At 36.5% G+C, this 16,366-nt stretch overlaps 1 protein-coding gene and 1 pseudogene across 3 annotated transcripts in view; one reads left to right on the top strand and one right to left on the bottom strand.

Moving 5' to 3' along the window:
• Positions 1-835: 835 nt before the first annotated feature.
• Positions 836-916, top strand: LOC148757641 (U4 spliceosomal RNA; annotated as a pseudogene).
• Positions 917-2,109: 1,193 nt separating this feature from the next.
• The window catches only part of TOX (thymocyte selection associated high mobility group box), a 295,083-nt gene continuing 280,826 nt past the window's right edge, over positions 2,110-16,366 (bottom strand). For all 3 annotated transcript variants that reach the window (XM_074318657.2, XM_019756956.3, XM_074318658.2), the window contains 3 exons: positions 11,237-11,623; positions 4,597-4,748; positions 2,110-4,234 (listed from right to left, as the gene is read on the bottom strand). In XM_074318657.2, the coding sequence (XP_074174758.1) occupies positions 4,198-4,234; positions 4,597-4,748; positions 11,237-11,623 (576 nt within the window). In that variant the 3' untranslated portion in view covers positions 2,110-4,197. The remainder of the gene's footprint in view (positions 4,235-4,596; positions 4,749-11,236; positions 11,624-16,366) is intronic.

Here is a 16,366-nt window from a genome sequence, read left to right as displayed (position 1 = left end):
TCGAAACTCTTGTTCAATTATGTAGACCAAAAAAATATGGCACAATTCATTTTGAAATTCTTTTTTTAACCTTTTTGTACCCTTACATTTCTTAATGATACATTTTCATTGTTCTTCACCTCCTAACGCTTGTCTGCAACATTTAATTCCCTTACATATTGAAAGAGCTTTTAAATCATCAAGGAAACATTACGCAATTCCTGCTGAGGATCATTTGTGATGTTTCATTGATCTTTCTGGATACCATTGCATTTATTGTGCACCTACTATGTGCTATGACATTTCAAGTTGCTTTGGAGGCAAAGAAATTATTCTATTTGAGGGAAATAGAGAGTTTGCACTGTTGGGTGACTCACATGAATTCACCTATTGGGTAACCCAGTGTAATTAATATTTGGGGTTAAACTTAGGATGTGAATTTTACACCTTGCCTTGCCACTATTTCAGTGTTCAATCATCAACAAGAGACGAATTTCTCTGTGTTTCTATGATCACCTTAAAATGAGAGTTATGAATAGAATGAGAAAACTCAGATCAAATCCCCCTTCAACAAATGAACATTAAGAGAATACCTGTGTGTAACAAACTCTCATGTCTCAGCAGATAACATATTTATTATAAATCTCCACGTAAAAATTTTTGCTATAACAAAGAAATGGGATGTATACCAGAATTTACTGGAATCTGGTAATTTAAAATATTGTTTGTTTAATTTAATGTAGCTGTCTGGCACTGATCTGAAGTGGGGTACCCCGTAAGCAAACATAATTTAATACTTGAGTATTTTCTCTTAGGACTTTGTAAGAAACTTCTAACTCCATTTGGAATTATATCTAGCTTTGCGCAGTGGCAGTATCGTAGCCAATGAGGTTTATCTGAGGCGCGATTATTGCTAATTGGAATTATATCTAAAGTTGTAGCCAAAACCCAATCGACTCTGATTCCCAAACATATTAGGTGGAACCAAATGAAACTGCCAGTTTTGTACGTACAAGTCAAATATTGGCAATTTCACATGGTGCAATCTAATTATCTTTCAGACGAGTGGACAACTCTTGCAAAAGGCAAAAAGAAAGTTGTCTGTCAATGTGCTTATTTTAAATTTTGTATTAATGAATTAAAAATATTTCTTAGTAATGAATCCGAGCCAGGACACACTGTTCTTTGTACTCACATCTCTCGATGGATCGCTTGTATTCCATTCAGATGGGGCTCTTTCCCTTTAAGGCAACAAGGTGAAAACAGTCACAGAGACCAGCTTTTATCCTTAGCTATGCTCACTAACTTGATTAACTGGCAGTCATTATTGACTAATTTTCCATTGGGAACTCATTCATACTTGATGGGAATTGGGATTCTGGATTATTCCTTCTCGTGTATGTTAGAGACACAAGTCAACTCTCTCCTATCCACTGTCATATATATTATTCTTTCTCCTTTTTGAATTAGTTACAGTTTTGATTTTGGTGAGCTGGTAAAGATATTTTATGTTCAATATTATTGCTGAATGATTTAATTTGAGGTGCATGAATCCCATGGAGGGCTATTGCAGAGTATACCATCACTATTCCTTTGAATTACAAGCTACGCTCCACTGTGCCCAGGCCGGATTCTGGCTTCCCTTTTAAAGATGGAGGATTTTTCAGGCAACACCTCACTGTACTAGAAGTAGATCAGGTTGATGAGTGGGCATTCTTGGTGTTTCAGCAAAGAACATCTGTGGCCATGGCAGCCATTAATCCCTACTGTACCTGATCACTTCTGCCATCAAATTTATTTGGGATTTCTCATCTGACTGAGTCTGTCCTTTAGACACTGGTGGATATCCAAATAGAATACGGTCACGCATGGCACAAATTTTTATTTATGATGTATTTTCTTTTATTTACATTTGTTTTGTATTGTTTTTGGTATCGAGTTTCAACACTCTCTCTACCCTGGTTGCACACCTGCTCTAGAGAAGCTGTAAACAACATTGTACTTTCCTGTACAAACTGCCTGTCAAAGTCAAAGTTGGCTGTTCTCATCCCGGTAATTATCTTCTCAGTTTAGACTTAATGCAAGTGAAAATTCTATTTTATCATAATATAATAAATAAAAGACATTAGGTAATTATTAGTGCTGGTATATTTCTGAAATACTAAACAGACAAACAATAAACTGTGAACTTAATCACATGAGTTCTTATACAGTTTCAAGACAGGAAAATTAGAGCTCTCAGCTACAGTCATTTTAATGATCACATTGGATCTGCATTATTTATTAGTTATTACATGCTCAAGTGATTCAAGGTTGTACAATGCCTAAAATCATTCCAAAGCAAGCATACCTTTTGTCTTTTTAATTCTGAGTGGATTATACAATGCATATATTTGTATTTAGTTAAATTGTTAAGTTTATTTCACACATTCCATGAAAGAGACATCAGCCATTCTCTTGATTTCCAACCAGACGATATTTCTTAATACCAACCCCTGTAAGGGAGTCATTTGTTAGCTCTTTTTGATATAAAAGCTATACAAACATTTAGCCAGATTCTCAATGCTTTTGGTTCCCTAGCAAATCTCTAATACCCTCAGAATTCTCCTGGAAGACCCAGGAATTCTGGAAAGAGAAGTAGCTTGTGGAGGCACAAAAGACAGCAAGAATCTCAATTTCTGTCAACAGCTTTCAAATTTGGATGCTTTCCCTGCTGTCTGGTTATTCACTTTTCATTTTTAGATATATTCTTGATAGTATGCTTCCTCTTTCCTTCCTCCCACTCCAGGTTTAATTCCTAAATGTTTTCTGGATTTTGTGAACAGCATTCAGCTTGAGGAATATTTGTTGATTTGACTTTTTTTTGAGGAAGAGAGTGTACAGAATTGACTAAAACCAGCTGAGAACCAAGGAGCAACCCTTTTCAGAATGAGAACCCATCAGTTTAGTTTTGGAGCTTGTGTGACGTTTAGGGCAATTCTTTGTTATATTTGATGAAGAAAGAAAGTTCTTAAATATCATAGTTTTTCATGTGCATCAACCAAAGTAATGTAGAAATAAGGATTAGTTACTTTAATTTGCTGCTAAATGAAAAGTAGTTTTGGCTTTATTCATGTTACTGTAAAACTAAATAATAAAGTATTCACACCAAGCGTGAATTTTTTTTTTTTTTGCCAGCAAAAGTTAAAACATCAAAGAAACCTCTTTCAAATACTAACAAATTTACTTACAAACACCTATATTTATTATTTCATAAATAGGCGCAACTGGTTTCATAAAAAAAGATTAAATACAGACACAGTATGAAGAAACAATAATACAGAGCCGTATGTAAAGGTTATAATTTAGCTGTTTCCAATCTGTTTCTGCATCTAATAAAATACCAGGTAAGCATTTGGCAGTTTTATACATAAAAGGACTTAAATGACATTTACTAACCATTACACAAAAAGTGATACAAAAAGCAATTTTTCTGCAGTACAAAATAAATGTGTTTGCGCTTTCCTCAACACTAGTTTCTTTTTGTCTGATCAATGAGACAAAGCCAATTTGTTTTTAAATTAAAATCATTTGGGAATATGTTTTTTTTCAAATATTTTGAAAATATAGAACTATTAGTCAGTTGTTTTAAAAATGAAGTAAAAATATGAATGTTTGCCAATTTAACCCCTATTGAGAAATCAATAAACTGGAATGAGCCAGTTTCAAATTACAATTTAGCTACAAAAACATTCACATTTTATACTCTAGGAGAGTGTAACATAGATGCTATTTACAAACTTGCTATGACTGCTACATCAAGCCATTTAAAAAGTCTTTAGTAGTTTCATATAAACACCCATTATGAAAACCAATGGAAAATCCAGGACTTTTATCCGAGACATCTACAGTTGCTAAGGCAGTTACTATAGCGCAGCACTTCACAGCAAAAAAAAAAAAAAAAAAAAAAAAAGGAGAGAAAAAAAGAAAAACATAAAATCTGAATGGTCCAAATTTCCTTCAGGGAAGAAGAAAACAATGTCCATAAAGAACTTTAAAAAATAATAAAGAAGCATCACTATTTCTTCCAGAGTGGGCGACCCACAAGCTCAAACGGTTCTAAGTGCTTAGCAACTTGCATTTTCTAAGAAAATGGAGAACTGCCTTGACTGTACAAAGCCATCCATGGTGAAAAGACTTCCCTGAATTCCTCAGTGGAAAGAAGAGGTGTTCAGATTTTCAGGTCAGGTACAGTGCTTTGTCCCTCTGCATGCCCCTGTATGGACAGAATATAGACAAAGAACGTCTTGTTACAAGATGTGCGCTACAGGTGACCCCGGGACCTGTAAGTCTGTTTGTTATAGCTGAGGGATGAAGGTGTGCACGGGGCAAGTGCCCAATGAGTTAACCCACATCTAAGCAAACAGGGATCTGAAGGCATTTATTCTTGGAACGGCTAGAAGACTGCTTAAAACTGTCTAGAGCGGTGTCTTCTGCTTTCACGAAGGTGGAACCATTCCAGATCATCTTTTAGAAAGCAGGAAGAAAAGACTGATCTTTCCAACCACTGGGGACCAGGGCACGACAGGCATGCTGTAAGAGCTGCCTACCACCAGGTGGCGCTGAGCGGCCGCTTACCCAGTACTGCAGTAGTCGCTATTCCAGTCCACGGGCTGGGTGGGAGGGTTTCTGCACCCAGAACGCACATACTCCATCGCTTGGGTGACCACTTGTGCAGCTGTAGATGTGGGGTTGATTATAGTCTGATAGTCGGGTGGAAGAGTAAATCCCTGAAAAGGAAAGCAGTCGACAAATAAGGATCAAAGTGCCCTTTTAAGAAGAAAAGCACCTAAATAGCCATTGTTTGCAAACACACTACTGCCTTCTTGCTTGTGTCTCTGTAAGGGCAAGCTTATCGGAAGAACCCAGAAAACCGAAAACAAACAAACAAACAAAAAACAAAGGCAGAAAAGAAGTGCCTACAAACCCATTCTTCTTACCTTTCCTTCACTTAAATTAACCATGTGTTAGAATAGAAAACCTTTAGTTACACTCTTGAGCAGATAAATTGAGAAACAATTAAAATATAGAGAAACCAACTCAATCAAAACAAAGGGAAAAGGACCTAAACCCCTCAAAATTTATGTTTTTTTTTTCTTTTAAATCAAACCTAGGGATACATTAATAGTTAATTCCGCAGAATATGCAACAGAATCTTTTTTGAAGCATTTAGACAGCAGGTGGCTGAGTGTTTTATTAGCCTACACCTATTCACATATTGTTCTCAAAACCCTTTTTCTTCACTCAGTCACAAAGGGACCATCTGCTTCTTCTTTTATTTGTACTTTTTTTCTCAGCTAAAAAATTTCAACCAAACCTTTTTTTTAACAGTTGTTGGATTCATATAAGGAAAAGGATTCCAGACAACTTGCCATTGGAAAACACAGAGAAGGAAAAGTATAAGGTAAAGCAAATACTTTTTAATTGAAAAATCTATTAACTGGCAAATAATAATCAGGCTTCAGGAAGATTCTTTTAATACACTTGTATGGTGAAGTGTTGACTTTTAATCCTTACAAAGCTATTAAAAATTCAAGGACAGACTCTCTGAAGTATATAGTTGTATCTGGTAAACAAAAAGCATTATATACTGTGATTTATTTTTAGCTTATCTGGTGAATTCAAGAGCAGCATAAGCAAGCTTTGCTGGAAATGACCAAAAAAGCAACTTAATTAATCTTGTGGTTGTCTCTTTCTGCAGCAGATTGCATACATGGTTTTTAACCACTGAAAAATCAAGATATTTAAAAATGAACCATTCTCCATTTACTTGCTTGCAGGAAGCTTTTGAAAGAAAAATATTGTTGAGTTTTTACCTTTCTTCTTCTTCTTCCTTTTTTTTTTTTTTTTTTTTTAACTCAGCAGAATGATTAGAGGATTGATTTTTAACTAAGGATATTTCCTTAGGCTTTTACTCATTTTTATTCATGTATATATGTCCCTTGGGACATTCAGTGTTCCTTTTTACTCAGACACCTATTATCAAATGTCCTCAAGTCTCAATATTGTCTTGAAGATACTCATTTATTTTCTGTTCAAATGATAAAGACTTCAGGACAACATTCACACTAACTCCCACCAAAGCTATGGATGAAGGACAAAACCTTGAATGGTTAGAAACAAATCACTGAAAAGTAGAGAATTCAGCCAGCCTGGTTATTTGACCTCACACAGACTAAAAGGAAGAGCATGTTTCCTAAACTAACAGCTGGTTCATGGGAAATAAGTTTGTTTATGTAGATACCACTTGCAGCTCAAGCTATAAACATTTTCCAAGATAGGAAGGTGAAAAATAGGAGGTATAACTGAATGTTTGGTTCTCCAGTCCTTTTCAGACCGATTTCCTTTCTTTCTCCAGGCCATCCTCTATCTGTCATGCAAGGAGTTCCTCCCACTGACTTCCATGAAATGTATTCATTTCACTAGGGCCCGATAATATTGTCTTTATGGAACTTATTGTCCAGTTTTCTTGACTTCTTTCCCTGGTGTCTAGTGTGATGCTGGGCAAACAGCAGCAGGTAAAAGCTCCTAGAGTGAGGAGTCTTGTGTTGACTTCTGTGCTAGCCCCTGTCATAAGGGCTGGCCATAGGGCCTTGAGATTCAGAGAGTATTTGCCTTGCTTATTGGATAGTCTCAGGGCCTCGCCCATAGTACTGGCTCAATAAATCATGTTTTCCAATAAATACAGTTTAACACAGACTATTTGAAGTTCCTGTTGGAAAGGCACAGGGAGTATAAATGTGTAAATGCCAGGGCTTTCCTATCTTTTTCATGTAAAGTTCTCCATACTGGATTTTTGCACAATCAATAACATGTAACCTAAAAGTAAACAAGTCTTAGAAATACAGTAGTTGAAAAATATCCTGAGTTACTTAAAAATATAGAAACATGAAAAAGTAAAAAATAAATTAAAAAAACCCAGCCCACTTCTACCCAACCCCACACAATCAACAACCGAAACCACCACTGCTTTTTTTTTTTTCCATCCAGTTAAAATGGTTCCTCAAGGTTATGTGAGAGAATACCAGGAGGACATTCATTTTTAAGTTACTCGTTTAAGATTAAATGGGTAACTTCAGTTTATAAAACCAAAATCATGTGCTATCTAAAAAGTTCAAAGATTAAAAACTCAGAGAACTGCAATGCCTAAATTTAAGAAGATCACTAATATTAAAACAACCAAAGACCAAGAAAAATACACGCAAAACCTGAACTAAATTTATTTCACTTGCTTCCATTTTAAGAAAAGAAACAATCTTCTCAACACTATATAAAACGATGCTGAGGTGAACCTAGAACTAAGCACATTTTTGTTATTGATGTAAATATGAAAAAATAATGATGATATAAATTTTTTAAAAATGTTTGCTTAGTAGTGTAATTAAACAAGACTGAATATTTCGCATTTTAATGCTCAGGAGAAAAATCACCAACTGTTTTGTAGCATGCCTGGAATTTAACATTTCATTTTTCTGGTGCCAGATTGAAATAAAAATAGGAAACATGATAAAGATTAATTTGATGTCAGAAGGGACATTTGCTCTTTAATTAGATTTCTGTAGCCCTAGCAGTTTTGTTGTGCCACCATAGCAAGTCCTTAAAAGCCTGTAGCACAACCAAACAGTGATCCTCATATCCACACTTTCCTGGGAACTAATTTCATTTCCTGTCTGTCTGGAGAGGTATTTTCAACAGGCATCAATGTTTTGTCTTCACAACTGATTTATTCATCAATCTCAATGTGATTTTTTTAAACCTTTAAATTACACCCAAATCCTAAAGCAGCTGTTTATTACACAAGGAAATTGAAAATCTGTCTGTGTGATATCATACAAAGATTATTTTCTTAAGGTTATAAAGGAAGTTGACAGATATTAATGATTTTTTTCTCTCTTGACCTCATTCGACAATATAGTGAACAGAAAAAAAGGAAGAAAACTGGACCAAAAAGTGTCCATGGGTTTAGTATATAAAATATTATTCAAGAAAAAAAATGAAACTATTATTCTTGGTGCTCTACACATTTTTGTAGGATACATTCATTTTCAAAAGGATAAGAAAATAGCTAAAGTAATACTGACATATGAGACATTATTTGAAAAATATGGTAGCCATTAACTTTCTCTTTCTCTCTTTTTCTTTTTTGGGTGTTTGAATATGTGAACATGGCCCCTATACCTAGGAAGCAGACATCCTCAGGATAAAGGTGTTTGGTGAGGAATCAGGCAGGTGTAATTTTATCTCTGCTACCACAGGCTGAAAGCCAACTTCGATAACTTGAATATTGGCCTTGACACACTGTTGTGAGTGTAATAAGCTGAGTGTCATCAAGGGATGATTGACTCTTTGATTCTCATTTTCAGATTTTCAACTTGTTGGGGCTGCCAGTCCTTCTACCTGGAGGATCTTACTCCAGTTACCTGCCTGTGAATCTGACCTCACCCTCCATCACTCTCCTTTTATTCACCAGGCTCCTCACTGGCCTCCTTTCCACGTCCTGGGCCAGTCCCACTCCTCTTCAACGTGTCCTTCCAGCCAGGAGCCTCTTTTCCTTGCTGCTGCTCTCCTGATATTCCCCACAGACCCTTCCCACCTTCCAGTTTTAAAGGCTGACTACTTGTCTTACCCTCCAGGTGTCTGTGCCTGCCCTTGAAAGGGCCTTCCTGACTCATTCCAGCTAAAGACTTGGCCATCCCTTCACGCGCCCTGCAGTTTGTCTCTTGTCTTATTTTTTCCATGGCAACTTAATAATTTATCTGTTTACCTTATTACCATCTGCTACCCCTCCAACACTGATATGAGCTCTCTCATTACCTGTTCTCATTTATTGTTCCATTTCCAGAGCCTAGACAAAGTCTGGCACATGTTAGGGGTTCTATTAATCTTTTCAGGATAAATAAAATTTTTAAAAACTTCCAAGGATAAAGCATAAAATATAAAACAAACAAACTGCTAGGGAATTGAGATTCTACAAACTACCCTCTAATTTCTTCTCATATTTAAACACTTTTACTACTCATTTTGAAAACCTCGCTAATTTGTTCATTTGTCCATTCAACAATTGTTTTGTTGGCATGGTTAAAAGTGATTTTAGTCGCTGTGGTCTTTCAGTTATTTACTCTCCACTTTGGGTCCATGCCATTTTGTCTTCTATTATTAATGTAACTTGAAATCAGGCCCTACTATCTTGGTAAGAACACTTTTTGAGACACACTAATAGAACTGACTTAAAAATTGATGAATAACTTGTCCAATGTAATCTGTTCTATTTTTTTCCTATCCAGTCCAGATTCTATATGGAAAGACAGACCTCTTGAGTTTTCACACGTGGCCTTATGTAATTCTGAAATGTTGAAAACTTTTCAGGGTTACAACCAACTCATCTAAGGTGTTCGTATAAATAGAAAAAGGAACTGTCCCTGAGTGGATAAAATAGAAAAAAGGTGTCTTCTTTGGACACAGCTCTAGTCTTGAACTTGTTGAAGGGACTGTGCCTTCCATATGCTTTCCTCCAAAAAGCAACAGCCTCGCTCTACAGCATTGTGAGCAAAACATGGGTGCTTGGCCAGGCAGCCCCCTTAGGCAGGAGTCAACCCATACATATGACCCCTCAAACTATTGATTCTTCATGCAAACACTAATTGTTCATTAAACACCTACGACTGTCCCTTTTATTGTGAATGATGTCTGATGGGTGTCAGTGGAAACTGGACCCTATGAATATCACTTGGTGGTCACTGCAAACTGCTGCGGATGACGCAAGGGGTGGAAGGTGGCTTTCCCTGAGTCTTCTTCCCTAGTGAGTCAACAATAGTTTGTTGAACATAACTAAGGAAGTTGTCAGAGCTTTATGAATATCCTTGGCTTTGGGACCAAGGAAGACTCCAGTTATGCTCTCCATAACCATGTTAATCTTAGAACTAACTAGGACTTAGGACCCTCCAAATTCTCATGAGAGACAGGTTTTTAATGTGAAATTGGTAATCGTCGACAACAATGATTAAGAGTGAGAGGCCACAGGCCTAGCACTTAAGAATCCAGGCTCTGATTTCTGAATAGACCTGGGTTTGAATTCCAGCTCTGACCTTATGGGCACATTACTCAACTCTGCTAATCCAGTTACCTCACTTGTAAAACAAAGATAGTGCTAGCACCTGCATTATCAATTTTCTGAAATTAAGGATAAGGTAAGAAAATACATTAAGGTTTGCTATGGTCAGGTCCTAGAAATCCTGTCTATAATTAAATAATAAAAACAGATTTGGGACTACCTGTATTTAATTCCTCTTTCTGCCTCCTCTCTACCCCACCCTAGTTCAACTATAGACTCAAATTCCACAAGGGCCTAGAAATCAATTCTATAGGAAGGCTATGTTTGCATATTTAATTATAGCTCTGGAAACAGCAGAGTAGTTGGAATATAACAGTGAAAAATAAATTTGATATTATTTGTAGGTTTTATCTTAATCTATTTTTTAAAACAAGTTTTTAAGGATTTTTGTTTTGCATTTCGTTTATACCATTTGCTTCTCATTTTCAAATTTTAAAATAAAACTAAAATCTAAAAGGAAATCTTGATTTCAAAGAAAAGTTAAGCTGAGATTGCACACAAATGGTTTCAATACTTGAGGAGTAGTCAGGGGAGCCTTCCAAACCTCTGTGTTTTCTAATCTACGCAGAAGCTAGGTACCCATTTAAAAATAAAACTCTGGTTAAATTTTTCATTTCTTAGGACTTTTAAGGTTGTATCCATTGATACTTCTAACCAGAAACAGTGAGCTGATTTCATTTTGCAGCAATTCTTGCACTCAACAGGCACACCGATGAGGACTTTCTCCTATCTGAACAATATTTAAAAAAAAAATTATACAGAGTTTGCAATCCCAAAGAGATCTTCAGTAGCAGTTGGCATCTCAAAATAACAAATGTACTTTTTATGCAAGTAGAAATCAAGGGTGATTAGAAAGGTGAAGCAAAAGCGATATCATGGGAAGGAAACCAACGGTTATGAAAGCAGCAGCTATCAATTGCTGTGATCATATAATGCTTCTCAAACTCTCCACTTGTAAATTATATTTTTCAGAGAGCAGATACTTGTTGAGTATCTTTAATATACCCTCCATTTAAATAGAAGAGCAGAAAGTACATCTCCCACTCCTTTGCTGGATGAACAGACCACCAGCACTTCTGAAGAGGAGTCCAGAACGCGAGCACATACCTGTTGCATGGTGGGTGAGTGTAAGGCAGACTGGACCTGCATGGGGAGCTGGTTCCCAAGGGGCTGCTGCATGGTGAGTGGCTGGTGTTGCTGCATGTTGAGATGCTGGTGAAGAGGTGGACTGATCTGGAGGGGAGGAGGGGGGGACACGGCCATGTTTGCTATAGAGACAGTCACTGGCATTTGGTTATTCGGCTTGGGGGCTATGCTCCTGGGGAGACTGGGGTGCATGGCAGTTAGGTGAGGATTCATTCCTGGTTGTTGGTGATAGTGGGAACTTAGGTACAGAGCTGAGTGGGCCTGGCTGGGCCCATGGAACACTGACGGCTTTGAAGTGATCAGCTGAGGAGGCTGAGATGTTTTAACATCAACAGGTTCACTGTAGCTCTGTTGAGGAAACAAACAAGAGCAGAGTTAAGAGACTGACACACGTAGTGTTGCCTTCTATTAGCAAGATGCTCGGTGAGTTTACTCATGAACTTCCTTGTGAATCAACACCCATTCCTATTTTCTGCTCTCTTATCTAAGAACTCTGCCACTATTATTTGTAAGGTGACTGATGCAAGACTGAGCTTACTCTATCTCTTTTAGGGAATCTAAAACAATCTATGATGACATTTTTTTTCTTTGCCTAAATAACTTGGCGACTTTTCTCATCATCCAAATAAAGAAGAAAAGATCCAGGTGGGATGGATGCCACCGCTGCCCTAACAGGAAATACATGTGTAGCTCACTTTGAAAGTAATTCAGTGTTGGAGTTCTATTGATTATATGTTTAGTCTTTTTTTTAATTTTTAAATATTTTTCCTTTTTGTCTTCTCAAAGAGCTTTGGCCTAGATATTTGCACAAAGAAATCAAAGCTGGTTGATGGAAATGGATATGGAAGCAAAGAGTTCTAAAATACCTTTCTGAAGTCATATAAAACCATATTACTATATCTTCAAAGTAACCATTGAACTCATCTTGATTTTTAAAAAAGTTGGTGATGAATTGTCCGCCATAATGAACTGGATAAAAATAATCTCTCTCAGAAATTTTAAATTCCATCATAAATGAATATAATTTTGCCCTAATTTTTTCATACCTTCATGTGGCCATTTCCTAATAATCTTTTAATTGACTTACAAACGAGGCACATCAGTGAAAGCTGAAAAGAATGAAGAATTAACCCTGACACATTTCTTTTGGGGCATGAACCTACCTCCTACTTTTCTTGAGAGGAAGAGGCTGATAAAACAAATGGTGAAAAGTGAAACCAGCTAGAGAAAGAAAATGCTAAAATGTCCCTCTGGAGAAAAAAGTCACTTTGTCAAAACAAGGTCCTGAGGATGCATATATGCCCTTATTCTGTGACCTCGATGTCATGCTTATTCAGTTTATAAGTCAGAATGAGTTTCCTGTTCCTCTCAGCACTGCAAGGTCTTCCTGAGTTCCTCCTTCTCTGTCAGCAACTGACAGGCACGTCAGGAAAACTGGTTCATCACACATGACGACATGAAACTCAACGTAGGAACATCATGTCACAAGTCAGCCTACAACATTGCTAGCCATGCAACTCATTTTTTCCCAACAATGTAGGAAAATTAAATGAAAACCACAATAGGAATGATGCTGGAGGTATGTGTTGATTCGAGGAGGGTAAGCTGGTTACATGGACACTATCCCACGTTCTCTATAGATAGGATGGAACTGCAATCTGTAAAACTATGTCAAACCATGGAAATCTGGGTTACTATGAGACTGAGTACCCCACGCAGAGTATATAGTCAGGCGTACCCAAAGAATTCAGGCCCCTCCAAGGAATCCTCTCAACCTAATTTTTCTCTGTGTCAGTGCTGATATAGCCATCCAAAAGAGGAATGGACATTCTGACTCTGTCGTCTGTATTATCATTAAAAATGTGAAAAATTGTTCACAAAAATTTTTAAGAGGAGGCTTTAGACCAAAAGAGCTTCATTAAATGTAGTACTCAAAAGCTGCTTTCAATTGAAAAAAATTAAGCCCAATTTTTTTTCCTTCTATTTAAAAATTCTTATTGTTGGTGTGCAGGATAGCGAACAATTCAAGGAAAAGGTCAAACAGGTTAATTCAGTCTGTGTAAACAGTGACTAGTTCTACAGCAGAATAACATGTTCTGTAGTGATATGCCTCAAGTCATTCCATATATGCCAAGAAGATTATGTGTTTATTGTGTGTCTGTGTGTTTAAGTCATCTGGGAAAGTGTTTTTTCACTGTGTTTGCATTCCCTTTTAGTCTACTGCAGAAGGGCGAAATTCATATTTAGTCACAGACTGTGTCACTGTCATACAGGAAAGAAACAATTACACAATGACCAGATAGCTATAAAATCTAATATATGTTAGTACAGCTTTAGTTTTTGCTTTATAGCTGTTTTTAATCCACATAGAAGAAAAATCACTCACATTTCCCATACTATTAAAACTATGAAATACATGTAATTATAAAATGTTTTCATTTTTTAATTTCTGTAGTCAATAATTGCCTCATTATCCAGTGATATGATAGAGAGCAGTAGATATGTAGCCTGAACTTGTATATGCACCTGTGTGTATGTAAACAACTGCACAGAGGTACATATGACATGTTCATACATGATCATATAATCATCCCAGGAATTACAACAATGTAATTAAATAAATATATCTATTGAAATTAAACAAACTTAAAGAAGTACACTTATGCTACACCTAGAATAGAAAGGACTAATCCTAGTGAGTACAGATGCTTAGCAAGCAGCAGGGCTGGCGACATGGGTCGGGAGCCAGTCCTGGCAGGAAGTTCCAGGTACAACACCTGCTTCGCCCCCTGACATACACAGTTTCAAAATTGTTTATATTAAATGGAGTTTGTGGAAAAATAAATGCCTTAAAAAAAACAACCACCCAGGTTCCATGATAAAATATGTGTAGAAACAGCACTGGGCCACATAACATTACGAGGGTGCCTTAGCAGCAGGAGTTCCCAGAATCTTCAGTGTGCTAATGTGTATTATGAATCTACAAGTGAGAACCACAAATATCTTTTTCTCAATGAACCAGTTCAGGGCAACAGTCTTCGATGGAAAACACTGGTGCAGAAGAATTAATAAATCACACACACATGCACACATACACATTTAAAATGGCAAATAGAACATACATTTCTACTTAAATAGTCATATTTCTTTCCTGAAATAAACTAATTTTTGTTTCAAAATACATATTTCAATTACATACATCAAGGTGTAATATTAAAATAATCCATTGTTTCATGTTTTCTGGAATACTATCCACATAGTGAATTCCATATTTCAGGCGCAGGATGGTGACACAATTTCCTGAAGGAATTAGGAAGTTGGTAGCTTCCCAGTTACAGCATAGAAAGGCTAAGGTACGGATATGTTTTCCTCAATGATGAATTTAAAATAAATAATGAACCAAATTCTCCTGAATTCCACTTTTTAAACAACACCCTGTGGTCCATTATATAGACAGATGTAGAGATAGAAATATAGACTTATAGATACATGGAAAGAGATTACAACCTAATTTGAGATACTTTAGTGTCAACCTTGTAAAAACTCTCTTTTCTCCTGCTAATTAACCTCAAAACATTTTATCTATTCAGCCATTTATTTGTTATTTATTATCTCCAGACTAAAGCATGTAATGGTCAGGAATGCTAAACCTACTTTGAAATAGCAGAAACTTTTAGTCTCTAGAAGGACTATAGGTAAATGAATTGAATAGATTTCTAAAAATAATGATTTAGACAACACTTGAGATATAATTTTTAACATTGAGGGACATAGAATTTTGGGACGTTACTGGTTTCTTCTTTACTTTCCAAAATGTTGAATATGACAAGATAAATAACGTGTCTAGCCATGTGAATGTCCATGGCAGGTACTGCAAGAGAGATTTTCTCCCTGTATTCTCTCTTCACAGTCATGTCCTGCATCATCAAATAAATAATCTTTTATTGTGACAGTGACTTGAATCTCTGTTCCCTGCATCTGGCACGGCGCCAAGTACATAGAGAACAAAAACATGTTTGCTGAATGGCTGAGTGACTGTTCCTGAACAATAACACTCCATGCAGCCACAGTTGCCTGTGCTGGGACTCCTGACAAAACATACCATTCCTCTTCCCAGGGGGTGAAGAAAGATCTGAAGTCTCTGAAAACCCACAGAATGTGAGACTGATCTTCTCCGCTCTCTGCTCTGCTCTCAGCATGAGCCACACCCTTCCAGAAGTGATGAGAAATTATAACCATCAGCTCTATCCTTTGATTTGGTACTGAGCCCTTCCTTCCTTCCTGGATCTTGGGTGGGTACAGGGAAGATTCCTATATGCTACCCATATTTTGAGAATTTGTATCCTTATGTAAAGGTCCACTCATTTACACAGGGAAAAAATCCTGCTTCTACCTCCATTTCTGATTAATTCTTAATCAGACTAAGACAACAGGCCGTCTATTAATTATAGAGCTATTTTATCATTTTGGAGGCTAGGGAGAATAAGTTCATTTTCCATAGCAAAGTGCCATGAATTCAAAATCTGATTGAATGGGAATATGAATAAATCATAAATTTAATTTACTGTCATTTTTGTCCAATTAAACTATGAAAGCAAGGCTACAATTTTGCAAACAACTGTTGTATACGAAGATTTCTATACCTTCCATCCATAAATTAGAATTATTTTCTCATACATCCTAAATAAATTTGTGTCTATTTTTAAACACATCGACCACTTCTCTTTAGTAGTGTGTGCTTTGTGTTGGTCACCTGACAAATATGACTTAGCACTGAATACACACCACTGAAAATCAACCCTGGAATCAGACATTTTCATGTGAGAAATGTGTTCTTACTATTGGTTTCTGAATAAGTTCTACTTCCTGTTTGATTTCAGACCCCTGATTCCGAAAGATGTTTTCTATAAGAAAATGGGTGTGTGTATGTGGTAAGAGAGACTTTTGGGTCTTCTCAGTAGACTCTTCCACAAGGGTTACAACTGTATAAACCGTAAGATACTTCTTATTAACTAAGTTGTCGATTATCCAAGATAGTTTCGATCCCATTTACTTTGTATAATGAAGGTAGTATTGCAGAGTGTATAAATG

This window comes from Rhinolophus sinicus, chromosome 7, assembly GCF_057876585.1.
Source record: "Rhinolophus sinicus isolate RSI-liver-muscle chromosome 7, RSI-T2T, whole genome shotgun sequence".
Lineage (NCBI taxonomy): Eukaryota > Metazoa > Chordata > Mammalia > Chiroptera > Rhinolophidae > Rhinolophus > Rhinolophus sinicus.
This window is presented reverse-complemented; position numbering and strand designations above follow the sequence as displayed.